This window comes from Podarcis muralis, chromosome 7, assembly GCF_964188315.1.
Source record: "Podarcis muralis chromosome 7, rPodMur119.hap1.1, whole genome shotgun sequence".
NCBI classification, from domain to species: Eukaryota; Metazoa; Chordata; class Lepidosauria; order Squamata; family Lacertidae; genus Podarcis; species Podarcis muralis.
Window position 1 is genome coordinate 70,096,742 of NC_135661.1, and position 26,410 is coordinate 70,123,151.

General features: G+C 45.3%; 1 protein-coding gene across 3 annotated transcripts in view; it reads right to left on the reverse strand.

Moving 5' to 3' along the window:
* Positions 1–24,989, reverse strand: part of NKAIN1 (sodium/potassium transporting ATPase interacting 1) — a 55,256-nt gene extending 30,267 nt beyond the window's left edge. The window contains exon 1 of one of the 3 annotated variants that reach the window (XR_003708116.2): positions 24,164–24,989. Coding sequence is in view for 1 of the 3 variants with exons in the window: in XM_028742783.2 (XP_028598616.1) it covers positions 24,164–24,217 (54 nt within the window). In the remaining 2 variants the exon portion in view is untranslated. Of the gene's footprint in view, positions 1–13,653; positions 13,750–24,163 lie in introns of those variants that run through there. The other 2 variants (XM_028742783.2, XM_028742785.2) reach the window with 2 other exon arrangements.
* Positions 24,990–26,410: the final 1,421 nt, after the last annotated feature.

Consider the following 26,410-nt stretch of genomic DNA (forward strand, 5'->3'; position numbering starts at 1 on the left):
TGCTCCCCCCCCCCCCGAGCTCCATGCAGTGGATTCCCACAGAAAATCCACCTGTCTGTTTGGGCCGCCTCTGGTTTTCGTTTGCCCTTCAATTTTGGCAATTGCTCACAAGACCCTGAATGCCTCCATGAGCTGCTTTTCTTTTCTCGGGCACAGAGTTCTTGCTGTCCAGGAAGGACTCAATCATTGGAGTAAATGGGTTCTCACAGCATTCGTAGCATTTGTTAGCAGTAGTAGTACTTCTTACTTGCCTTTCGGTCCAAGATCCAAGGGTGAGTTAAATCATATAAAGGACACAACTAAAGCAGTAAAAATTCCCACCCCACCCATAATGCCAAAATCAACAATCCATACAACACAATACAGGGAGGAAACCAGGATCAAGTTTCAAAGGCCAAAGTAAACAAGTGTATCTTCAACTACTGACAGCAATTATTTGAAATTTTATTCCATTATTATTACAGTGGCACCTTCGAAGCCGAATGCCTTGGCTCCCGAACAAATCGACTCCTGAACGATCAAAACCCGGAAGTGAGCGTTCCAGTTTTCAAATGATTTTCGGAAGCCAAACATCTGGCACTGCTTCTGATTGGCTGCAGGATGCTCCTGCAGCCAATTGGAAGCCATGCTTTGGTTTTTAAATGGTTCCAGGAGTCGAACTCCCGGAACGCATTCTGTTCGAGAACCAAGGTGCGACTGTATAGTCATACCTCATGTTATGCTTGCTTCAGGTTGAGCGTTTTCAGGTTGCATCCCATGGCGACCCAGAAGTACCGGAAAGGGTTACTTCCAGGTTTCACCACTCATGCATGTGCAGATGCGCAAAATGACATCACGCGCATGCGCAGAAGCGGCGAATCATGACCCGCGCATGAGCAGACGTGGGTTGCATTCCTTTCAGGTTGTGAATGGGCCTCCAGAATGGATCCTGTTCGCAACCAGAGGTACCACTGTTTAATTTATGAATTGGTTCCTACGAATTGGTTCCTCAGATTTCAAAATACAGTAAAACATATATGAAAGAATGTTGTATATAAAAGCACCATCAAATCTAGTACAGGAAGGGTGGGTAAACTCCAGCTCTCAGGCGACATTTGGTCCTCACCATTTGGCCCGAGAGGTTGTTTCAGGCAAGTCATGCCCACCTGCCTTACACCTGACACCAGGACTTTCAGAAGGACTATTACTGAGTGGCAAGCCACTGCTCTGCATGCAGAGGATCCTATGTTCAGTCCTCAGATTATCCATGTAGGCCTGAGAGAAACCACTGCCTAACACCACTGCTTCTTTGAAACAAAGAGGCAGGGCCGGCCCAAGACATTTTGGACCCAAGGTAGATCTGAAAATGGCATCCCACTCACAGGGAAGAAAAGGTGAGGGAAGATCTACACCAGGAACCAGGGGGAAGGGAGAGACTGGCATTGGGGTCTGTTGCCCCAGTGGTTCCTGCCGCCTGAGGCAGTTATCTCAACTTGCCTCAGGGTGGGTGGGCCAGCCCTGCAAAGAGGAACATCAAAAGCCATTTCTTCACCCATTATGGGTATTTGCTGCTTAAAGACATGAAGTTTTAAATCCCACTGGGCATGTACAAATCCTTTTAGGGGAGCCCAGAAGTAGCTCTTTGGATTCCGGCCTACGAGTCTAATTTACAATCCTGGCTCACAAAATACTCCAGATGCTGTTCCGGAGGGAAGGTTTGCTGAAATTATAAGTGAGAGTGGATGAGAGTGGCTCTTTCCTTGACGTAAATTTAATCCAGGATGTTCATATTTCAGTGATGCAGATACTTACTAAATGCCTGTCCGAGGTTAATGGGTTAAGAGAGAGAGAGAGAGAGAGATTTGCTCAGTTGACCAGACAAATGTTTTGTTTTGTTTATTTATTGCATTTATTTCCTCCCAAGGAGCTCAAGGAAGTATACATGCATCAATCACCCATCACCCAACAACCATGTGAGGTAAGTTAGACTGAGAAACACTGGCTGGCCCAAGGCTAAGCTTTGGGGCCGAGTGGAGATTTGAACCTTGGCCTCCCAGGTTTGATGCTTCACAGGGTTGCTTAGAAGATAAAATACTGGGGGTGGGGAAGAACCACGTATGCCGCTTTATGGAGGGTGAGATATAAAATGTAATAAATGAATAATAAACTGTTTCTGGGTTTGTCCCTGATGGCTACAGGACTAGGAGGCAGGCAGCCCTTGCTCTTCCACTTGCTAACAAATGATATGACAATGACATTAAAAAGATAAGCTGCCCCATACATAGGGGCTTTCTTGGTTTCATGGAATATGTGGCACAGCAGGCCAGAGGTGGACAACCTTTTTCAGCTCAAGGGCAACATTCTCTTCTGAGCAACCTTCTCAGTTGGGGGTGGGGCCAGAGGCAAAAGTGGGTGGAGAAATATAATATAATAAAATTATTATTATTATTATTATTATTATTATTATTATTATTAATACCCTGCCCATCTGGCTGAGTTTCCCCAGCCACTCTGGGCAGCTTCCAGCAAAATATTAAAAAAAACAATTCATCAAATATTAAAACCTTCCCTAAACAGGACGGCCTTCAGATGTTTTCTAAAAGTCAGATAGTTCTTTATTACTTTGACATCTGATGGGAGGGCATTCCACAGGGAGGGCGCCACTACTGAGAAGGCTCTCTGCCTGGTTCCCTGTAACTTCACTTCTCACAGTGAGAGAACCGCCAGAAGGTCCTCATCGCTGGACCACAGTGTCTGGGCTGAACGATGGGGGTTCAATGTATGAAATTAGCCAGGGGCCAGGCACATTTTGTGACTTGTGCTGGTCCAATTGCAACCATGTGGAGATCTCTGGATGCCATGATGCCAACTGGGGAAAGCAAAATGTCCCTTTGGGAAGGATCTGAAATATTTTCCTTGAACCTTGCATTAGTTTTATTCTGGATTGTTTTATCTGATGTTTTAATGTGCTTTGAGATTTGTTCTTTAAAATATACAGTGGTATAGAAATGGAATGAACAACAGCCACAACAAATCCAACGGGGGGTGGAAATAGCTCCTAGATATTCCATTGTGGTGACTGCAGCCTAGGTTTAATGTGCCATTTGGCGATTTGATTACCGTAATTTTTGCTCCATAAGATGCACCTGACCATAAGATGCACCTAGTTTTTAAAGGAAAACAAGAACAAAAATATTCTGAACAAAACAGTGGATGTATGATTTTTGTGGTTCGTGCTGTGGCCACAGACATGTGATCTGATGGTGAATTTGGGGTGACCCAATGTAAAAATCCTGAGGATCTATGTGGATCCGTGCTTTGTAACCACATTTTTGCACCACTGCAGTCCCAGGAAACAGTGGGTGCGTGATTTTTTTGGTGCAGGCTGTAGCTATGGACATGCTATGTGATCTGATGGTGAATTTGGAGTGGCCCAATGTAAAAATCCTGAGGATTCATGGGCTTTTACCTCCCCCCTCCCAGGCAGCCTCTGCGAGTGTCCCTTATCTCCCACCGATCAGCTGTTTCCTTTCAACACTCCCTTCCCTATTGTTTGCCTTAGTGTCTTTTCCTTAGCTGGAGCAGTTTTTTACTCCTCCTTTTCTTCTAATTTCTCTCCTTATTGCTTTAGTCTTCCTGTCCCCCCCCCCCCTTTGCAAGTTTGCTGTCTTTACCTCCCCCCTCCCAGGCAGCCTCCTTTATCTCTAGCATCCCTTATCTCTCTCCCTGATCAGCAAACGATCAGCGGCTTTGTTTCAACACCCACGTCCCTCTTTCAAAAAAAGAAGAAGAAAAAAGCATGATCTGCTTTTTGCCCCTGGGCAATTCAGCTCCAGGGACCACGCATTCGCTCCATAAGACGCACAGACATTTCCCCTTACTTTTTAGGAAGAAGAAAGTGTGTCTTATGGAGCGAAAAATATGGTATATATCTGAGTTTCTGGCACTGACCAGGTTCTATGCATACTCACACAGTCCTCCCAAATCCTCCATTCAGACAAGCAAGAAGCATGGTTGGAGTTCAAGGACACATTCTAGGCAGCCAAAAATATTTGGGGTATGGAGCAGATCCAGCAAGGGGCATGGCTTGTGTATAGAGTTCTGAGGTCTGCAAGGCCACATTTGGCTCCCGGACCTGAGGTTCCCCACACCAGAAGTAGGCGGTCAAATGACCAGTCCGCTGAGAATGCATGACGAGTCCCACAACTGGCATGCCAACCCTATGTGAGGGATCAGATACAAGATTGCTTTGACTACAGATGGGGTGGGGGAGATAGTGAGAGCAAGGAAGGCTGGAATAAATTATCATTGTTTGAAGGAAAAAGAGATCATTAATTTAAATTGCTCTGAGAAAAAGTATAGACAGTTGCAGCTGGTAAGGTAGAAATGAGATGATCCTAATGTGCATGCAGTAGAGCAGAACTTTGCAAAACAGCTATTCTTGGAAATAAGGCAGATAAATTACGGGGATGTCAAAGAGAAAAAGAGAGAGAGAGAGAGAGAGAGAGAGACAGACAGAGAGAGAGAGAGAGAGAGAGAGAGAGAGAGAGAGAGAGAGAGAAATTAAATACTATACCTAAAGTGAAAAGACTGGGATGATAATTATCTGTACAAAATGATGCAGATTATAATACAAATTTTACATGTAACCTTGTGCATCAGAAAAATCCATCTCAAGAAAAGATTGCTGGTTTGTTATTTATTTATTTATTTATTTATTTATTTATTTCTAAAAACCGCTCTCTGATGTGATAAGAGTTGTTAATACAACCAAGCTGAAGATAATTCAGCTATCTTATTACTTTTGCATGCCCGAAAGGCCTTTAATCTGGTGGAACAGAACTTTTAACAGAGTTGTCATTGATACATTTGCACAGCAACGGTTCCCATTGATTTATTGCTCCCCTAAGGTGAGAGTTATGATCAACAATAACTCCCACTATTAGCGAAGTGAGGTGCTGATATTAGCTATGCAGCCAGAATGGAGCCGCTCAGAAATGAGAGCATGCTTAGAGGTTCCTCTTCTGCCCCCCCCCCCCAAAAAAGAAAGAAAAGAAAAAAAGAAAGAGAGCAGCCAAATGAATACTGAGCATGCTGAATGACCACAAAATGCTGAGCTTCCTTTGGTGTGTGGACTGGTGGGGGGGACCTGGATGGGGGTATGGCATCAGCTATCACAGAAGTTATTGTGTTAATGGAACTACTGATGAGTGAATCTGTCAATATAGGCTGCCTCTTGGTTTTGCATTTCCCCCTTCTTGCTGAGATACACACACACACACACACACACACACACACACACACACACACACACACAGTTGTACCTTGGAAGCAGAACAGAATCCATTCCGGAAGTCTGTTCAACTTCAAAAATGTTCAGAAACCAAGGTGTGGCTTCCGATTGGCTGCAGGAAGGTCCTGCAGCCAATCAGAAGCTGCAGAAGTCGTGCCAGACATTCGGGTTCCAAAGAATGTTCGAAAAGTGGAACACTCACTTCCGGATTTGCGGTGTTCAGGAGCCAAAACACTCGACTCATAAGTCGTTTGTCAACCAAGGTACAACTGTGTGTGTGTGTGTGTGTGTGTGTGTGTGTGTGTAAAAAATGCTTACTAGAACAAAACCTCTAAGCTGTTTACAGTAGATGGTCTAACATACTTCATGAAAAATACCTAATAAACACATAAACACACACACACACACACACACACACACACACACACACACACACACACACAGTATATAAGAAACATTTTAAAACATCAAACAAAACCAGTAACCTCATAACACTGATACTTGCTAAAATCACATATAAAAATTAACACACCTGGGTAGGATGCCAGCCTAATGTTGATGGGCAAGTTGTTTCAAAGTGTTGGTGGTGCCACTCTAAAGGATCAACTTGTGTAGATCTAAGCAGTCTGACTGGAACATTTGCACATCACTTTTAAAAAATGAAGTCCTCATGAAATATAATTAATGTTTTAGTCTGAACTTCTCCCACTAAGCACGTTTGTATTCCTTTGTATGAACACTTTATCCTACTATATACATTTTGGAACACATTACTTGGCTGGAGAACTGCACTGTAAACTTCAGAGGAGTGTGACTTTTAAAGGGCAGCTAATGGATAGTCCTTAAAGTCCTCATGAAAATTCTTCAGAATTTTAGTTCAAATTTCTTCTAATATACACATTTTTTGCATACAATTTTGCAAAAGATGCTCACTTTTTGCAAAGCAAGTTCTCCAAAGTTAACACATTTCTGCATATTACCTTCAGTAATATATGCATTTATATGCAAACTTTATAACTTAGCATATCCATTTTTTTACACATTATTCGGCTGGAGAACGGTGTCACAAAATTCAAGTAAGTGCAAATGTTCGGTTCATTTGCTAGGTTGCCTCTAATTAAGAACTGAAGCAAATTTCTCTCCCATCCCTGGATGTGGGGCCTATGCTTTTTTAATAAAGAAATGTGATCAAATAAATTAAGATATTGGAAAATGAATCTACACTATAAAATGAACGCTCAACTGAGTTGAGCAGATTTTGGGTTATCAGAAAGATGCAATCTAACCAGAATTTCTACATGGCTCCAGTAAGGCTTTCTTATAGAGTAACATGAGATAAAAATAAGCAAAAAGTTTTCGTGTTCTAGAAATCAAGCATTTTTATTGTAACTGAATGCGTTCGGGTATTACAAGGGATGTTACTAAATTTGAAAGATCAAAGGTTCAATCTTTTCTTAGTGAAAGAAACCCTATTGGTGTTGTTAAAGTAACAGCAATATTAAGGGGTGTGGCTTGCTAGCTAACCATGCAGGAGAATCTGCAGGAATTACTGGGGTTGCTGCAGGACAGCAATCGCAGGAGGACACCAAATATTTTTATTTACTCATTTACTCGTTTAATTTATATCTGCCCACCTTCCTCTCAGAGGAGCGCAGGGTACGCCCTTTAATCAAAGCTTATTCCAGACAAGGTAATTTGATCTGTACTGAGTGAGGTTGCACTGTTTGTAGTTTGGAAGTATAATAATAATAATAATAATAATAATAATAATAATAATAATTATTATTATTATTATTATTATTATTATTATTATTATTTATACCCTGCCCATCTGACTGTGTTTCCCCAGCCACTCTGAGCAGCTCCCAACAGAAAATTAAAAGCACAATAAAACATCAAACATTAAAAACTTCCCTAAGCAGGGCTGCCTTCAGATGTCTTCGAAAAGTCAGAGTTGTTTATTTCCTTGACATCTGATGGGAGGGCGTTCCACAGGGCGGGCGCCAATACCGAGAAGGCCCTCGGACACTTGTGGCTTCCCCCCAAAATTCCTGGGGAGTGTAGTTTGCCAAAGGTGTTGAAAGGTGTTTGGAGATTCCCAAAGTGGTTTAACAAGAAATCCCACTTCTCAGGGAACTCTGGGAACTAACATTCCTGCAGAAGTCAAAGATCTAACCTCCCCGCTGCAGCTCTTCTTTGACCCCCCTCCCAACAAGGCACTTGCAAATCAGCTGTTGTGCAAAACCATGGTTTTTCTATGTCCCAATCAGCAGAGAATGCTTGCAGTACATGCAGCATGCAGTGCAAAAAGAATGTCAGCCCCTAGATTCCCAGCAAGGGATCCTTGTGGATTTTCATGGCATACCCTTCCCAAAGACTCCATCGAGAAACAAGCTACTACATCCTTCTTCGTTGGCGGTTCACAAATATGGCGCCCTCCCTGCAGAACACCATCCCTTCGGATGTCAAGGAGATAAAGAGCTATACAACTTTTGGAAGACATTTGAAGGCAGCCCTGTTTTGGGAAGTTTTCAATGTTTGAAGTTTTATTTTGTTTTTATATATGCTGTAAGTTGCCCAAGGTGGCTGGGAAAGCCTAACCAGATGGGCAGGATATAGATAATAATAATAATAATATTTTTTAAAAATTTGTATCCTGCCCTCCCTTGCCAAAGCCGGGCTCAGAGCAGCTAACAATTAAAAATAGCACAGTGTACATAAAATCACACAGTCAATTAATTAAAATACATTCTAAAATCAATTCAGAATCAAATTAATGGCAACCATTGGGTTAGAGTTCTATGAGGATTGCAGAAGGAGAGAGGGGGTCACTGTGCCTTGGCCAAAGGCCTGGCAGAACAGCTCCGTCTTGCAGGCCCTGCAGAAAGATGTCAAATCCTGCAGGGCCCTAGTCTCTTGTGACAGAGTGTTGGGCCACAGCCCAAAAAGCCTTGGCTCTGGACAAGGCCAGCCTAACCTCTCTGTGGCAGGGACCTCCAAGGTGTTTTTGTTTGAAGACCTTAAGGTCCTCCGTGGGACATACAGTGATACCTTGGGTTAAGAATTTAGTTCGTTCCGGAGGTACATTCTTAACCTGAAATGTTCTTAATCTGAGGTACCACTTTAGCTAATGGGGCTGCACAATTTCTGTTGCCATCCTGAAGCAAAGTTACTAACCCAAGGTACTATTTCTGGGTTAGCGGAGTCTGTAACCTAAAATGTCTGTAACCTGAAGGGTCCGTAACCTGAGGTACCACTGTACCAGGAAAGGCGCTCCCATAGGTACAAGGGAATAATAAAATCATCATCTTCGCACAATGAATGCTTCCTGAGATAGCCACCAGAAAAATGTCTAAACAAAATTTTGAACCCAATCAGTTTGACTGGTATTGCACAATGTTGTGAAAACAAGGCATTTTCGTAAATGATCTCTGTGGAAAAAAATATACCTGTGGGAAATTCCCCAATCATCACCAGAAAGCAAGTGCAACAGGAAGACTCTCTTTGAAAGCTGCAAAACGAAATCCTGAAGACTATTCAAATCAAGAGAAATAGCATCCGGTCACCAGCCAGCCTCATTTCTACGAGGCCCACAGGGAGCCCTTTTTCTTCTTCGTTTGAGCATCTGGAGACAACACAGTAAATCTTTGGGTTGACAGCTCTGGCAAACTCTCAGCCCATATTCAGTGCAAGGAACGGAGAGACAATGAAGCAAGATAGCCAATTGCTCAAACAGGGCTCTGACTAAATCAACCAGCACGGCCACAGGAACAGGCATTATTAGCAACAGATTGCAAAGGAAGGACAGCAGGAGTGCCAAACACTGATCCAAATCAGCCATCCCACTTCTCATACCAAGATGCCGAGAGATCCAGCAAGCATCCACCACCAGCAGCAGTTAAAAGCACCTTTGTTCACCCAGGCATCTACTGAAACTTAATTTCTTTTTAGGTTAGGCCTTTTAAGGTCTCATGCACGCTGCTTTATTGTGCTTTAAAGGGAATTTTAAAGTAGTTGATCTTTTGTAGTACACTGCCTTAATTCATGTGTGAAAGGGAGTATATACTTTTTTAAAAATAAGACAAAGACACTTTAAATTTATTGATTATTATTTATCAATCAAATTTGTATACCGCCCATCACCCAAATATCACAGGGCAGTTCACAACGTAAAAATACAAAATGAGAACAAAACATAGGTAAAGGTAAAAGGACCCCTGACCATTAGGTCCAGTTGTGGCCGACTCTGAGGTTGTGGCGTTCATCTCGCTTTATTGGCCAAGGGAGCCGGCGTACAGCTTCTGGGTCATGTGACCAGCATGACTAAGCCGCTTCTGGCGAACCAGAGCAGCGCACAGAAACGCCGTTTACCTTCCCGCCAGAGCAGTACCTATTTATCTACTTGCACTTTGTCGTGCTTTCAAACTGCTAGGTTGGCAGGAGCAGGGACTGAGCAACGGGAGCTCACCCCGTTGCAGGGATTCGAACCACCAACCTTCTGATCAGCAAGCCCAAGAAGCTCAGTGGTTTAGACCACAGCGCCACCCACTTCCCTGAACAAAACATATACCACCCTATATCCAGAGGTCTCAGGGCGTTTCACAGGGTTAATTTGGCACAGACTGCTTTACAGGACACCCACTTTGAGTCAGGTCCAAACCGAGTAAGAACCTCGCTTAGGAAAATCTAAGGCCCACATATGGGGGAAGGGTGGCAGTTTGGTGGTACAGCATCTACTTTGTAGGCAAAAGGGGAGATCTGGGATAGCTCACTCAGTAGAGCACGACTCTTAATCCCAGGGTCATGGGTTTGAGTCCCACATGGGGCAAAAGGTTCCTGCATTGCAAGGGGTTGGACTAGATGACCCTTGGGGTCCCTTCCAATTCTATGGCCTCAAGTTCGATCCCTGGCATCACCAAGTAGAGTTGGGAGAGAATCCAGCCTGCAATTCTGGACAGGCACTGCCAGTTAGTTTAGAAAATATTGAACTAGGTGGATCAATGGTCAGTATAAGATAGCTTCCTAAGTTGAGGCTTGATGAGAAACTGGCTACAACTTTATTATTCTTATTCTTATTGCTTAAATGGAACCAATGGAGGGAAAATTGAAAAATATTATAATCTTATACTATCTGTGAAGATACATAAACTGAAAGGGTTTAAGGTCAGTGAGAAGGAGGAGGATTGGTTTGAGAAGATATTGAATTATTTGGACAGGATTGAACAATTTGGAGCAATTAAAATGTTAAAAATTAAATAAACCTTATGGAGGGAGGTGTGTTAAGAATTGTACATATGGTCGATTTGAATATGTTATTATTGATTATGTATACCCAATGTATCAGCCGCCTGGGGGGGTTTCACTGTTTGTTTTCACTGTGTTTTGGTTGTTGGTTAAATAAATAGATAGATAGATAGATAGATATATAGATAGATAGATAGATAGATAGATGATAGATAGCTTAACAGAATTAGATTCAATTTCCCCGCAATTTCTGTCACCTTCCGAGGGGATAGAAACCCACCAAAGGAAAGTCTTTAGGTAGAAACATTTGCTCCCCTCCTAGTGTTTTGGAAGAATAAGTATGAAAATGGCATACATCATACAGACATCCCCAGGTAAGCAACTTGCAACATTTCGGATACACAGGTGAAGAGCTTAGGGAACTGTGATGTACAAAAAGCAGCCTGCATATTTGTTTTTGTTTTCTGCTCAGTTGACAGCAACGGATCTGTTCCTCCAACATCCCTCCAAACACAGAGCACTGTGATCAGAAGTGAAAAGAGCCCCCCACCCCACCCCTCTGTCAAAGTTATTCCCTGGTAGGAAGCTAGAGCTGTCAGTCAAAACCAACACTTCCCTGGAGGAAAAGGCATCAATTTTCGCAGGTGCACTACTGTCACTCAGAATTGGGGCATTTCCAGGCAGCCACTATTTTCAGGCAGGATTCAGGCACATACCTGTACAAGCATATTCAAGTTGAACAATTATAGTTGACCGGGAAGTCTCATGCAACAAACCTCCTTCTCCAAAAGATTGGTTGCAGGTGAGGTCTCCTGGAGAGGAGGGGACTTAAGACAGCTGTAGCGAGGTGAGGACTTTCAGTCTCGGCAACTGATTCATGGGGTAAGACCTACTACGGAGGAGTTGCTGTGCTCATTATGCCTGACACACTGCCAAGTCTGTGAAGATCATATCTTTGCTAACAAAGAGTTAACTCCAATTTTCAACGGTGTGATTTACTGCTGACAGAAAGTGATGAGAATGGAGTGGAAAGGAAAAGACAACACTTGCAATGATGCAACATTGTTTAACTTCTCTGCAAATGAATAGAAATGGCTGGTCATTAAACAGCCAATGTTGACTAATCTCCCTCCAAATCAATCAGAAGAAATTCTCAGTAGACAGGTGTCAGGCGGCAGAAGAACCAACCCCCACGGCAGGTGGCCAGGAACGGATAAGACAAGGAAAAGTCCTTACCACCTGCTTTTTATTCAATATTTACAGAGAGAGGATTGGGAATGCAGCCTCTTACAATAATGGTGTTGTCTCTCCCACTTCCTCATGCGTCATTGCTACGGGTTCTGAAAAGTGCCCTCTGCCTTTGAGCTCTTTGCTCTCTTACTTTCAATGCTCGCTGGGTTCTGGGAGAGAGGGAAGGTCTGGAATGCTTTCTAGAGACACTGTGTCCATCAGCTGTCACCCCCTGGTGCTTCCATTTCTTCCTCCTCCTCTCCCATTATTTCCCAGCTTTTCTCCTCATCTGCCTCTGAGCTGTGATCTCCCTCAAACCCCTGTTGTAATTCTAAACTGTCATCTTCTTCTCTGGAAGGGTCAGGCTGGGGAGGCGGCCTCCACCATTCCTCCTCTGCCCAGTCCCTGACAAGAGGTTGCATGGAAGCACCTTTGTCCACAAAGCTTGGGAAAGAACCCCAGGTTGGCAACTTTGGAGGACGCCCGTGTTGCTTCAGAGTATTCCAAAGCAGCACACTTCAGGTTTGGGATTCATCCAAACACTTTCCCTTCTCTCTGTGGATTTCATTGTCATGTACAATGAAGAAGAAGAAGAAGAGTTTGGATTTGATATCCCGCTTTATCACTACCCGAAGGAGTCTCAAAGCTGCTAACATTCTCCTTTCCCTTCCTCCCCCACAATAAACACTCTGTGAGGTGAGTGGGGCTGAGAGACTTCAGAGAAGTGTGACTAGCCTAAGGTCACCCAGCAGCTGCATGTGGAGGAGCGGGAAAGTGAACCCTGTTCACCAGATTACGAGTCCACCGCTCTTAACCACTACACCACACTGGCTCTCTTTAGACATTTGTACCCCACATGGGAAATACAGGTGTTCCCAAGGAATCCTCTTATAGCAGCGATGTCCAACAGGTCAATCGATTGACAGGTCGATCTCTGAATGACTGCGGTCGATCGTGGTCAATCACGGGCTCCCTTATCATCACTGGCTCCACCCCCGCCGCCGTTGGAATGTATTGCTGCTCCTGCTTGTTATTAGTGGTGTAGTTTTACAGCGATTTTAACGCTCCTCCTCCCCGCAAAAAGCAGAGTAACTCTAGCCTCCCCTCAAAAAAGCTCAACCACTGTGGGGTCCTCTAAAGAAAGCTCAACAACTTTGGCCTACCCTAAAAGGAGCTCAACAACTTTGGTCTCCCCGCCCCCCTCCAATGACAATGGGTAGAGGTCCTAGGCCCTAGAGATCCCAGGCCCTAAGGAAGTTAGATTAGCCTCAACCAGAGCCAGGGCCTTTTCAACACTGGCTCCGGCCTGGTGGAACGCTCTGTCTCATGAGACCAGGGCCCTGCGGGATCTGATTTCTTTCCGCAGGGCCTGTATGTCAGAGTTGTTTCACCTGGCCTTTGGATTAGAATCAATTTGATTCCCTCCCCCTCTTTCTTTTTTCCTTTCTCCTCCTGTGAAGAGGCTGTATCTTAATGTTTTAATGTTGTATTTTAATCTTGCTTTTTAAGTTGTATTTTAATCAACTTGTTTTTATTATTGGTTGTTAGCCGCCCTGAGCCCAGTCTTGGCTGGGGAGGGCGGGGTAATAATAATAATAATAATAATAATAATAATAATTAGACCACTGCCAGTTGTTTTATACTGGGAGTAGATCACAGTCTCTAGGGAGTTGGATGTGCCTGTCTTATAGGATCTAAAACACCCACCCTAAACAGCAACTTCTTAAATATCTACTAGCCATGATGGTTTTGCTCTTTTAAGTGGAGATGCCGGGCATGCAAGGAATGCTTCAAACACAGCACAAAGTCAAACCGTGGAAATTGCTCCCACAAGAGGCAGCGATGGCCACCAACTTGGACGGTTTACAAAGAGGACAAATTCATGGAGGATATAAATGGATACTAACCTTGACGACCAAAGGCAGTGCACTTACGAAGACCCCTTGCTATGGAATCACAAGTGGGGAGAGTGCTGTGGTGCTCAGGTCTTGGTTTGTGGGCTTTCTCACGCAGACAGCTACTGGAAGAACAGGATGCTGGACTTGGTGAGCCATTGGCCCAATTCAGAGAGGCTCTTCTGACATTCTTAGGACACTGCAGTTGCCACCACAGACCCCACAGCCAACCTTCTCCCTCCAGCAGCTGCAGCTTCCCCCCTACCCAAAGAAATATCGCGGCCTTCCATCCCGAGTGCCGTTTGTCAGCTCCAAACATGATTTCCATGGCAACCATGCAAATGTGGAAGCATTCCATAATCATTAGGGAGAGGGGCTGAGCAGTATAAACAGTGACTGCAGTAGATTACATGCCTATTATGAACAGTCGCGGCTCCTGAGCACTGGTAATTATACCTAATTGTGCATTTAATTGTGTAATTGAAAACTCACATATAGAAGAATCGAGGCTCCCTTCTCTCTCTGCCCCAATCCCCAATCTATGGAGAAAGGCAACTTGATCCAATCTCTTGGCCTACCGCCCTGTTGTCCTGCAGCGGCTGCCACAAATTGATACAGATATTGCAAGAGGTTGTCTTCTGCCTGCCTAGCTATTCAGCAATCACTATAAATAAGGATGGAGTTTCCGGGTCAGGAGCACTGAGATCATGGAGGTCCATGACCAGGTCATTGAGATCAATGGACAGACTCTATTCAGAATATGACAAAGTTCCCTGGAGGAAACTAGCCACCTTGGCTGTGCTTTGACTCCACAGCTGGAGGAGATGATGCTTCTGATTTCTAGTTGCTGGAAGCCACAGGAAGAGAGAGGGCTCTTGTGTTTGGGTCCTGCTTGCAGGTTTCCCACAGGCATCTGGTTGGCCAATGTGAGAACAGGATGCCCTTGGCCTGATCCAGCAAGCTCTTCTTAAGTTCTTAGAAAAAAAAGTTATTTGAAAGAATAAGCCATGTCAGAATGAAAATTTTCCTCTTGGATAGTACAGGTGACACATTTTGAAAAGGTCACCTTGGCTGCGCCAAGTAACAAACAGCAACATTATTATTGCCATTGTCACTAATATCTCTGGGTACCACGTCTACCCAGCACTGGGGAACCTCTGGTCTCCAGGCCTAAGCAGAGACCACCCCCATTGTTCTGCCCAGATGCTGAGGTCCCGCTCCAAGGGCCTTCGTATTGGTTCACTCCCTGCGAGAAGCAAAGTTACATAGAACCAGGCAAAGGGCCTTCTCGGTAGTGGCGCCCACCCTGTGGAACGCTCTCCCATCAGATGTCAAGGAAATAAACAACTGTCTGATTTTTAGACAACATCTGAAGGCAGCGCTGTTTAGGGAGGTTTTTAGTGTTTGATGTTTTATTGTCTTTTTAATATTCTGTTGGGAGCTGCCCAGAGTGGCTGGGGAAACCCAGCCAGAAATATTATGATTATTATTATTATTGGTCAAATCATGCCTACCTGCCCTACACCTGGCTAGTAAAGGCATAGCTTCCCCTGCCAAAAGTAGGATTTGCATGCACCATCTTTGCAAGTGCCACCATGATCATGGACATGTTGCAAGAGCCAACAACCAGGTGACTGGCACTGCTTGCAAAGCCCTATACCTGTGCCTGCATGGTTTGAAATCAAATCCCGGGGACAAAGAAAAACAATGCTTCACCCAAAATCATGGTGATTGACAGGTGGATGGGTTCAGCTGATTGACAAAATGGGCTGCAGGGACTGGGGGACCAAAAACATCTAGCCCATTGGCTAGAAATATAAAATGTGAATAATGTAAAGTGGGGTATTTGTTGTTGAGTTGTCATGTCTTAAAATATTTACAAGTATTTTTAAAAAGCCATTTCCAAGTGGAGCATTGGTTTGGTACAGAACTTAAACCAGTGGAGTAGCATCAGAGAACAGGTCTATCATTTCTGGAAGATGGGGTGAGATGTAGGTAGGCTGCACTTGTGTTCCAGGTTCCCCACTATCCCTTCTTTCTCCATGAATAGACCTGCTGTAAGTTTGGTGGGATGGTGCTTGGGGAATGTTTACAATTTTATTCAGATTTTGGACACACTGCAAATGATTAACACACCAGATTTAGCATGCCTGATGAGCTGTGCACATAAAAACATTTGCTTCCCAGGGATAGCCAACTGCAGAAAGTTAATTACAACTTGGACTTTAGATCTGACTGGCGTTACATCCAATTTCAATTGCTCAATTTCATTTGTACAGCATCGATCCATTATGCTAGCAGTTTAATTTTATGAGACAATGCATTTCTAAAAATGGCAGATTTGCTGCGAAAAAATATAGAGCAGGGGGGATGTGTCTACGCCACATTATGGTTCAGAAGCATGCACAACAGACTGTAATTTCAAGACGCAAATGACAACAGATTTAAAAGGAACACAGAGCTGTAGTGAAAATTTATCCCATTTTCCCTCCAAGGAGTTAAGGGCACTATCAAGTGCGCATTGTTCCCCACCAACCACCATCATGCTCTCAATGACACTGTGCATGGCTGAGATTCGTGCAGAAAGCTTAATGGACAAATGAGATTTGAACCCATGTCTCCCCAGTCCAACTTACTAACCATGACCATAGTGGCACTCCTTAAAGGCAGGGTTTAACATCCTGCACTTCATCTGACATGTAGGGAGTTCAATCCTGCTTTGTGCATTATTCCCCCTCCCCCAATGCTGATGGGCCAACTTTGACAGGTGGGTGAAACCAACCACCTGCCAATCACCTGGTGCAATATGACATCAGATTGTGGACAGGTGGGTGATCCCCTGAGCAAGAAGAACATCCCATCAGTGTTCAAAATTAGCATTTTGCACTTGGCTGTCGACCACTTGCAACCAAGTGAAGATGTGTGGGCGCCTGACATCACTACAGTGGTACCTCGGGTTAAGTACTTAATTCGTTCCGGAGGTCCATTCTTAACCTGAAACTGTTCTTAACCTGAAGCACCACTTTAGCTAATGGGGAACGATTTCTGTTCTCATCCTGAAGCAAAGTTCTTAACCCGAGGTACTATTTCTGAGTTAGGGGAGTCTGTAACCTGAAGCGTCTGTAACCCGAGGAACCACTGTATCTTGGGATCATTGGATCTTGACTGCTTTCACACACATTAATACCACATCCTGTAGAATTCTATCAGTTGTATTTTATCAGTGCCATTGGAATGAATTTCTGGAACCAAATTGCTTTTTCTGTGTGCAGCCTGAGCAGGAACAGTCACCATTAAGGCAAAGAGGTCGGAATATGCCAATATATATGTGATTAAGTGGCTTTTCTTCTTTAAGTTCTCAAAGCTCAAGGTTGTCATCTAGCCAGATGTTTAACTGAGAATCAATCACATGCGGTTCATCGTTTGAAAAACAAGACTTGCCCCAAAATGGCAACTAGACATTCCATTTTGGTGACTGCAACCTTGGCTTAAGGAGCCATTGGATGCCTACCTTATATATCTGAGTTTCTAACACAACTTCCCATGTGACTAGGATAATATTCCAAGGGTCCCAAAATGGAGCATTCAGCAAAGAGCATCCAAATCATTCTGCACCACCCATTTGAGGTGCACTAACGTTTAAATCACGCAACCCACCCTCACCCCCTGCAAACACACACACACACACACACACACACACACACACACACAAACAGAACACCAGGGCAGTGATCCCGAGACGTGAAACACAGTGGTGTCAAGTGGTGTGGTGTGGTATAGAAGAATAAGGACTGAGGATGGAGTGAGTCAGCTGATGAGTCACAGAGCACATTTAAGACACGACATAAGAGGCAGATCCAATTATCAAGCACAACCAACATCAAGGCAAAGAGGCTGCTGAACTGACAACAGCCAGCCACAAAGGAAGCTTCTGAAAGACTGTGAGAGCCTGAATCACATGGTATTTGGGAGATAAGGGTCTTCGGCATACGAAGGGCAGATGTAAAAAATGATCACGCCGAGTGCATTTGCCACAGCAGTCCATCACTAGAGCACCTCGGCACAACCACTGTGTGTACCCTCTAGGTTCAGGAGGAGTGTGACTCTGAATACCAGGAGCAGAGTAGGGATTGGGTGATGAGCAAACTCCTTTGTGCCCTGCTAGTGGGCTTTGCCAAAAGCATCTGGTGGGCCACTGGGAGAAACAGAGAGCTAGACTAGGGGGACATTTGGTTGGATTCAGCAGAACTACTCTTACAGGACATGAAAGTCAAGGGAAAGGTTCCAGTATTGAGGTGTGTGCCAAGACTCTCTCCTCCTGCTCTGGGATGCTTCCTAGAGTTAGATCTCTGTCAATTCACATGTGAACTGACCTCCTGGATGGAAATGCGGATCAAAATGTAATTTATTATCCTTCCGAATCTGACCTTCTTCAATTTTTGCAATATGGACCACAGATTTTTTTTTTTTAAAAAAAGACATACTAAATGTGTGGGGGAAATCAGCCTGAGTGTTTTAGGACAAAATATGTTTAGAAATTCACCCACTGAGACAAAACAGCATTGTCTAAATACGTATTTTGTGATGAAATGCTGATATGAACATTCAGTCAGCACCTGGGATAGTTCAGTTGGTAGAACATGAGACTCTTGATCTCAGAGTCATGGGTTTGAGCCCCATATTGGGCAAAGGATTCCTGCACTGCTGGGGGTTGGACTAGATGACCCTGGGGTCCCTTCCAACTATGATTTCTTTAAATCATAGACAGAAAACTACGATTTCTTTAAATCATGGACAGAATGGACACATAGGTAAATTGACTCAAACTGGAAATAGAGGGATCCCTTTACCCCTCCTCCAATCAAACCTTCCTTTTGCCAACGCTCCAGTGGTAACTTCAGGACCTGTAGAATGGTGACCTGCCTTCTGAGGCAAAGACAATAACTTAAAAACAATAATTGAAACCTTCACTCAGTGCAGAAAAACAGCAAAACCCCGAAATGTAAAAACAGGGCCAGGATACTGTGGTATCTTGTATCTCGGGGTAGGTAGGCTTGACCAGAGGTGGAAAAGCCAGAGAAGGAAAAACAGCTTGCACCCAGTGCCCATTCCCCATGGCCTCTTGGGCATTCATCCACTGTCCCCAATAGCATGGTGGTGCTTTGGTTTTGTTTTAATAAGTTTTCAAAAACAACAACATACAAACAAAACCAAGGGGGGAAACATGGGGCCTTAAGTACCACCTGATTCCGTATGTTCCATCATGATTACCCAGGATCCTCTGGTGATTTCTCAGCACTAGAGACTGAGTGTGGCAGGGCTTCCCCTGTGGAACTCCCTACCAGCAGAGGTTCAGCAGCAACCATCCCTCCTTTTGAAACCTTTTGTGTTTAGATGCACCTTTGCAATGTGAATTTTGTCACAGTTCAAGGACAACATTCCAGCCAGGCAAACACACTTGAAGATAGCCCAGCGTAGTGCTGGTGAGGGTGAGATGTAGCCTGGGGAGAGGGGTGCAGATAGGGGAGAGTCCTGAGGGCCTGACAGAGAGGCTTGGAAGGACCATGTTTGGCCCCAGGGCTCAAAGTTCCCCTTCTCTGACCAACACTATGAAAGCAGAACCTGGAATTGCTCCAAATATTGCTGGACTCCAACTCCCATCCTCCTAGACCAATGACCATGCTGGCTGGGGCTGATGGGAGTTGGAGTCCAGCAAGATCTGGACAGTCACAAGTTCCCTACTCCACCATGAAGCCACAACCCTTCTCCAGTTTTAAATAGGAAAGGCTACCCCATTTTCATCTCTGTGCATTAAGCTGTTCATGTGGGTGCATTTGAATGCTCTCTGTATACATGAGCAGGGAAGGTAGAATCAGTGCAACAAGTGGGCAGGGCTCTGTGTGCTCACTCCCCCCTCTATGCATTCGGCTAGAATCGAGAGAGATGTTTCATTTGATCAAGTCCAAGCAAGGGGAAAATCAATGATGTACCCAGCAGCAGTAATTTTCTCTGTACCCAGAGCAAGTTGTGCAACTCGACTCTGACCATATTTACTAATGCACCAGCTTAAAGTGGAATTGCTTCCAAGCAAATTTACTTAGGGCCGCAGTTTTAATCTCCCTGCAAAGTGTTGAAACATACTCTACAAGCAAGTTTCAGCACAAAGAGCTGTTCACAATTTCTCTTTCTTATGCTTACTAATGATGGGGGAAGGTGCTGACAAAGTCTCCTCCTCACCTCAGTCCTCATACAGTTGCAGGAGTGGGCTGCACAAGCTTAAAAGTGCCTCACAGTATCATAGAAATGTAAAGTTGGAAGGGACCCATAGCTGACAACATTTCCCTTTTTTTAAAGGGAAATTCCCTTATTCTGAATAGGATTCCTCACAAGAAAAGGGAAAAGTTGACAGCTATGAAGGGACCACAAGGGTCATCTAGTCCAACCCCCTAAAATGCAGGAAACTTTTGCCCAATGTGGGGCTCAAACCCACAACCCTGAGATTAAGAGTCTCACATTCTACCGACTGAGCTGTCCACCAGTGCAGATTTCACTCTGTAATAAAAGTTTCCCTGTGTGCATACATTGAAAGGCAACAGATGCAAAGCATACTTGGACAGATCCGCTCCAGCCCAAAAGAGCTATAAAACCTTTCACAGGCTCTCTTTTTCAAAAGACAGGATGGTGTAACAGCTAGAGAACTGCGCTGCAGCCAGGGAAAACTGGTTGTAAGACTCCACTCGGTCATGAAGAGCTGTAGGTAACCTTTAGCCTGTCAATCACATGTGAACACTATACCAGGGGTGGGAAACTTCAGGCCTGGCGGTCAAATGCGGCCTCCCAAACCTCTTGGGACTCTGATAGGCCACACCTCATTCCACAGGCCACACCCATGAGTGCTTCTGGTCTAGCCGGAATGTGTCATTAAACCGTGATAATAATGCCTCTTGCCTGGAAGGAGGACCGGCGTGTGTGTGTGTGTGTGTGTGTGTGTGTGTTATCGCTGGGAATCTCTGACTTAGAAACATAGAATCGTAGAGTTGGAAGGGACCCGACTTCTGCATGCTTAGAATGTAACCTGTTGCGCAAAGCTAAAGCGTGCATCCGTTGCCCTGTCTACGTTTGCACCTGGCCCCATTGTGTAACCCTCAGGAGGTTTCCCACAAGGGAATGTGGCCCTCGAAAAAGGTGTAACCAGGACCCTAGCATGGGGAGGGAGGGAACCTGTGGCTCAAGAACTGCATGCGGCCTGCAGCATATGGGGGGGGGCAAAGGGAAAGAAAGGGGGCAGGAGTTGCAGGAGGAGGAAGCAGACAGAAAATCCAAAATGGGTGGAACAATGGAAGCAGGAGTGGGGAGCCCTCTGCAAGCCTTTAGTTCAGACCTCTGGCAAGAATGATCTTCCCTTCCCCTGTAGTCAGCTGTGCAGGGAGGAAGATCAAGAGTGGCAGGAGAGAGAGGGTGGCAGAGGGAGAGGGGAGAGAGAGGGAGGAAGAGAGAGAAGGATGTTGCTCCACTTTGGGTTTTGGCCTCACCCATCACCATCTTGTGGCCCATGAAATAATAATAATAATAAAGGGTTCTACACCCCTGGATTAGCAACATGTGCAGACAAGCCTTGGGCTCATCTGTTTCTCTCTCTTCTTCAGGCACAGCCACAAGGAGATCATTGGCTTTCACTTTTGTTTTCAGCTAAATGTGGAGACTCATGCTCACACCCAGGTAAACTGTGGCCACCGTGCGCACAATGAACCAAGACAACTTCAAACCACAGTGAACGATTCCTGACACATTTCACTAAACCACAGTTAACACTAAGCACAGATCAGACATGAACAGTAACCGTGGCTAACTGGAAACAGGAGCAATGCATGCTGTGTCTTGCGGCTGTGCTGGAAGAGAAGAGGGATCACTCTCTCATGTCCGTCAACACAGACTAAGCTGTAGCATTACGCACAAACCAGGTGACTCTCTCTCAGCCTAACCAATCTCGCAGGGCCATTATGAAGATAAAATCATAGAGGAGATAACATATATGCTGCCCTGAGCTGGAAAAGTAGGATAAATACAATTGGCAACTGGCAATACAGATATGTGCCAAGTGTTATGCACTCCCATACGATTTTATGAAGCAAATTGTCTCATGTAATCCTGAGCACTGATCAAGACAGGCCAGACAGCTAATGTATTTTGCATGAGAAAGAACTAAAGAACTTTCATGCAAAACTGAAGTACAAATAGTAATATACCTTTTGTTGGATCTCTTGTTGCTGCTTTGCTTTTTAAGTTTACATCTGGCTTCCAGGCAATATCAACATTACACAATATCGACATTACCCAAGTCTCATTGATATTCCCCATAATAGAAGCATGAAACCACAGCATTCCACTTTTGCAGAGGCATTAACCCCTGTAATTCCTGTATAAATAGGAAGATCAGCCTTTCTAGAGTCTTAATCGACCCAAGCATTCCTTTTGTCTGTTTGCTTGTAGGCTGTGTGGCTGTTTTAACATTGTCCTGGGAATGTTTTTAATAAAATAAAATAATTTAAATGGGCTTGTATTTTAAAAGCCATCTATTTGCATTGCTTGGCAATTATTGTTGGGGTATTTCCTAGTTTCTTGCACTAACCAAGACTCGGTTAAGTCTGAATTTCATGGGGAACCTTTTCTCCCTCTGTTAACTTTATTATCCATTACTTAGATTGCACACCTATCTGCCTGCACTTTGTAAAATTCTGTGCTATCTAAAATGAAAACACAGGCAAGACAACAGGGGAAGGGGAAGCAGGTGTGGGTAAATAGAGGAATACAATTTGTGTCCATAACACATAACCAAGCTTATTTGTTTATTTTTCTTAGAAACCCATCTCCATTTCTGTTATGCGTCCTGATCCCTAAAGCATCAATTATTTCCAGTCCCACTTCTTTCCTCTGGTCCCAAGATCCAGGATGGATCTTTGGCCAACCACAAAATGAGGGGGGAGCAGGGTGGTCAGATGCAAAGGAGGACGGGGCTTAATAATTACAGAAAAGAGGGAATGGCAACAATTAAAGGTGCAATTAAAGTAGTGATTTATGGAAGTGAGAGCTGGACCATAAAGAAGGCTGATCGCCGAAGAATTGATGCTTTTGAATTATGGTGCTGGAGAAGACTCTTTAGAGTCCCATGGACTGCAAGAAGATCAAACGCATCCATTCTTAAGGAAATCAGCCCTGAGTGCTCACTGGAAGGACAGATCGTGAAGCTGAGGCTCCAGTACTTTGGCCACCTCATGAGAAGAGAAGACTCCCTGGAGAAGACACTGATGTTGGGAAAGATGGAGGGCACAAGGAGAAGGGGGTGACAGAGGACGAGATGGTTGGATAGTGTTCTCGAAGTTACCAGCATGAGTTTGACCAAACTGCGGGAGGTAGTGGAGGACAGAGGTGCCTGGCATGCTCTGGTCCATGGGGTCACGAAGAGTCGGACACGACTAAACGACTAAACAACAACAACAAAGGTGCAGGAGTCCTGTCTAGGGGCTTCTCATCAGCACCCAGCAGAACGTGTCTGGAGATAGTGCTGAACTAGATAGATCTAGCAAAACAACATAAAGGTGGAAGGGGGAAAGAGAGGAGTTATGTCATTCTACTGAGCAGACTTTTCCCTATCCTAGATCCAAAACTTGAGCTATTCTTTTCCTGCCCACCATCACTGTGACGACCTGCCACCAGCAATCCTAAAACACACTTAGTAGGGGAAAGGTCACAGCTTTCTGGTAGAGCATCTGCTTTGCATACAGAAGGTCCCATGTTTGATGTCCAGGAAGGGAAATGCTCCTGCCAGAAAACTTGGGGCAGCCACTGCCAATCAGGGCAGACAACACTGAGCTAGATGGACTAATGGTCTGCCTTAGTGCAAGACATCTTCCCCTGTAAGGAGCAAAGCCCCACGAAACACACCGGAATCGACTTTTTAAATGACTGCTTCTGTGTGCGATGCTTGCATTTCCTCATCCACTCCAAAGCTAGTTAAAGTTTGAGCTCTCTCTTTTGCCTTTTCCCTCCACTCCGCCGGTGCCTTGACTTTTTCTTTTTTCCTTTTTTCGTTTGTAAGCCCGATGGCAAAGCCTCCCTCTTTTGGATTGACGCGAGCCGCTTTGGAGGACAAGAGTTGCCTGAGAAGGCGGACAAAATTGTAGGAAACCCACAAGTTCCCTGAAACAAGGAACCCTGACGCCCCACCCACATCACCATCCTTGGCAAGCAGACGACCCCTTCGCCCCACTCTGGAACCAGCAGCAGCGCCCTCTCCAGCCCACACCTCTCCAAAACAGGGAATAGGGGGTGGGCTGGAGGAAGTACTTTCCGCCCTGGCCAGCCCCTCGTCAACCTCCCCACCGCCGGCCCGGGGGGGCTTGGCAGCAAGGTCACCCACCCAAAGAGGAAGCAGCGATCACACACAAACACCGAGAAGGTAGCACAATAGAGGAGCGAGAGTGGGGAGGGCGAAGGAGAAGGGGCCGCCCTCGCTCCGCCTTACCAGTTGCAGGCAGCAGAAGCCCACCAGCGTGCAGCGCCCGTTGCATTTGCCCATGGCCGCGCTGGCGCGGAAGCCGCCCTCCTCCGGTTGCAGCAGAAGCGGCGGCGGCAGCAGCAGCAGCAGCCCTCGGCCTCCCGTTGCCAGTGACAACCTCACTCAGAGGGCGCCCGAAAGCAGCAGCCGGCAGCCATCCTCGGCCATTGCGCTTCAAAACCAAAACGGCCGAGCCTTGTCCTTCCTTGCGCCTTGGCGAGCCTGCCCGACGCCGACGCCTTTTGTCTGGGGCGAGCCTTCGAGTTTCCAAAATAGCAGCCCCCCCCAAAAAAATATAAGAAGATCCACAGGGGCGTTTTATCTTCGCCCAGCGCAGCACTTCCGAGGCTGCTGGAAGCTGGACGCCCCTCGCTCCATTGTAATGCACGCGGCTAGGCGTGCGCGCCTTTGCTCCCTCTTGGATCAGAGCTCGCCCTCCATCTCCCGAGAGGGGAGCGGGGTGTAGAGAAGGGGGCGGCTCGGGGTGGGCAACACGAGCCGTCCGGGCTTTGCCCAATTTTGCATGGGGTGGGGGTGGGAGTGCAGGAGCGAGGAGATCCTCTCCCGGCGCGCTCTCAACGAGCCCTCCTCGCCATTGTTTGCCCTCCTCGCCTCAAGACACACCCACGATTCCCCCTTGCGAAACAGTAACACTGAAAAGCGGCGTTTTAAAAAAAGAGGAAACAGGAAAAAGAAGGGAGAATCCGCGCCGTCGGGAAAAGACAATCGAAAGCGGCAGGAATAATACAAACCACCCGCACCCCACCCCCCGCACCCCCACAACCACGTGGCTCTCTGGCTGAGCTCTGGGCGTGGAGAGCCGAGAGATTCTAGCCCCACCACCTGAAGGGCCGCCCCACCTCCTCCGTCCCGCCGTCCAATAAAGAATAGGGATGTCCTTTATTACCCAACGAAGCCCCCGCCCCCTCCTACAAGCTTTGTAGCTGCGGCTCTAAGAGGAAACACTGGGTGATGGGAAGCGTGTGCGTAAAGTTGTGGTGGTGTTTATGTGTGATCCATCTCCCCATTTCTCTTTCCAAGGAACAGCCCTCAAGTAGTAACTAACTAGGGTCTAACTTATACATTTATTTATCTGTCTGCCCATGTACAGTAACTAGCAAGTACAGCGTTAATATTGTCTGTTATTATTTAATTACTTATTCATATATTTTTAAAATATACAGTGCTATTTTTTTAGAAAAAGAGATGTCAGAACTCACCATGATCACCTCCCCCATTCTCTTAGAATGGCAATGGCACCCACCTGAGAGGTGCTGGAACTGAGTTCTGGCTGAAAAAAGCCCTGATTATATATCTAAAAAGTCAGAGCACTTTACATCCATCATACATGACCTGAGTTGGAACAAAGACTCCACCCTTTAGCTAGCTCCTGTGGCTACTTTCATTTTCCTCCGTTGCCAATTAGATCAATAAGCTGCCTCTTGGGGTCTGGACCTGGAAAGCAAGAGTAACCTTGCTTGATCGTAAATAAGAATGGAGAGTCTTGGGAAATGGGAGGATATAAATGTAACCAATGAATGCAATTCAAAAAGTCACCTTTGGACAATACAATGTAGTTGGCCAACCAAACTATCAGAACATCAGGAGCAACATTTTGAGTTCTCCAGAACACATCAAGATAAGTAGGGAGGGAAAGCAATGCGAGGGAGCAAAGTGATGTTGATAGAAGTTCTTTAGCATTTTCTAACAGGCATCCTGTGAGATAAACAAATGAATAGATAAACAGCTTCTGGTGGCATGGGCTCTAGTCAGCAACAGTTCATGCCATAGATTTGTTGGCTTTTAAAGTATCGCAACCCTCTGCTTGCAGGCTTCCCATGGACCACTGTGGGAAATAGCATTCAGGATTAGATAGAGACCTTTGGCATGATAACACTCTTGTGCTCTTGCTTTCGCTGTTACAGACCAGCACAACTACCCCTTCCAAATCTATCTTCAAGAATGAAGAACAATGTTGTTGTCCTACAACTCCCATCACTGCTGAGCGCTGGCCATGCTGGTCCAACAGAAGCCATCAAGGCTAGGACTAGGGAAACAGATCTCTGGGCAGAGCTGTCCCATGTTGCGAGTCAGACCACTGTCCCATCTAGCTTTGGATGGTATGGTGCAGATGTTGGCAGCACTGGAGAAAAAACATTTTTCTTATAGCTGTTACAGCCATAACAAGAGGCTTTTGGACACGTTGTTCACCTG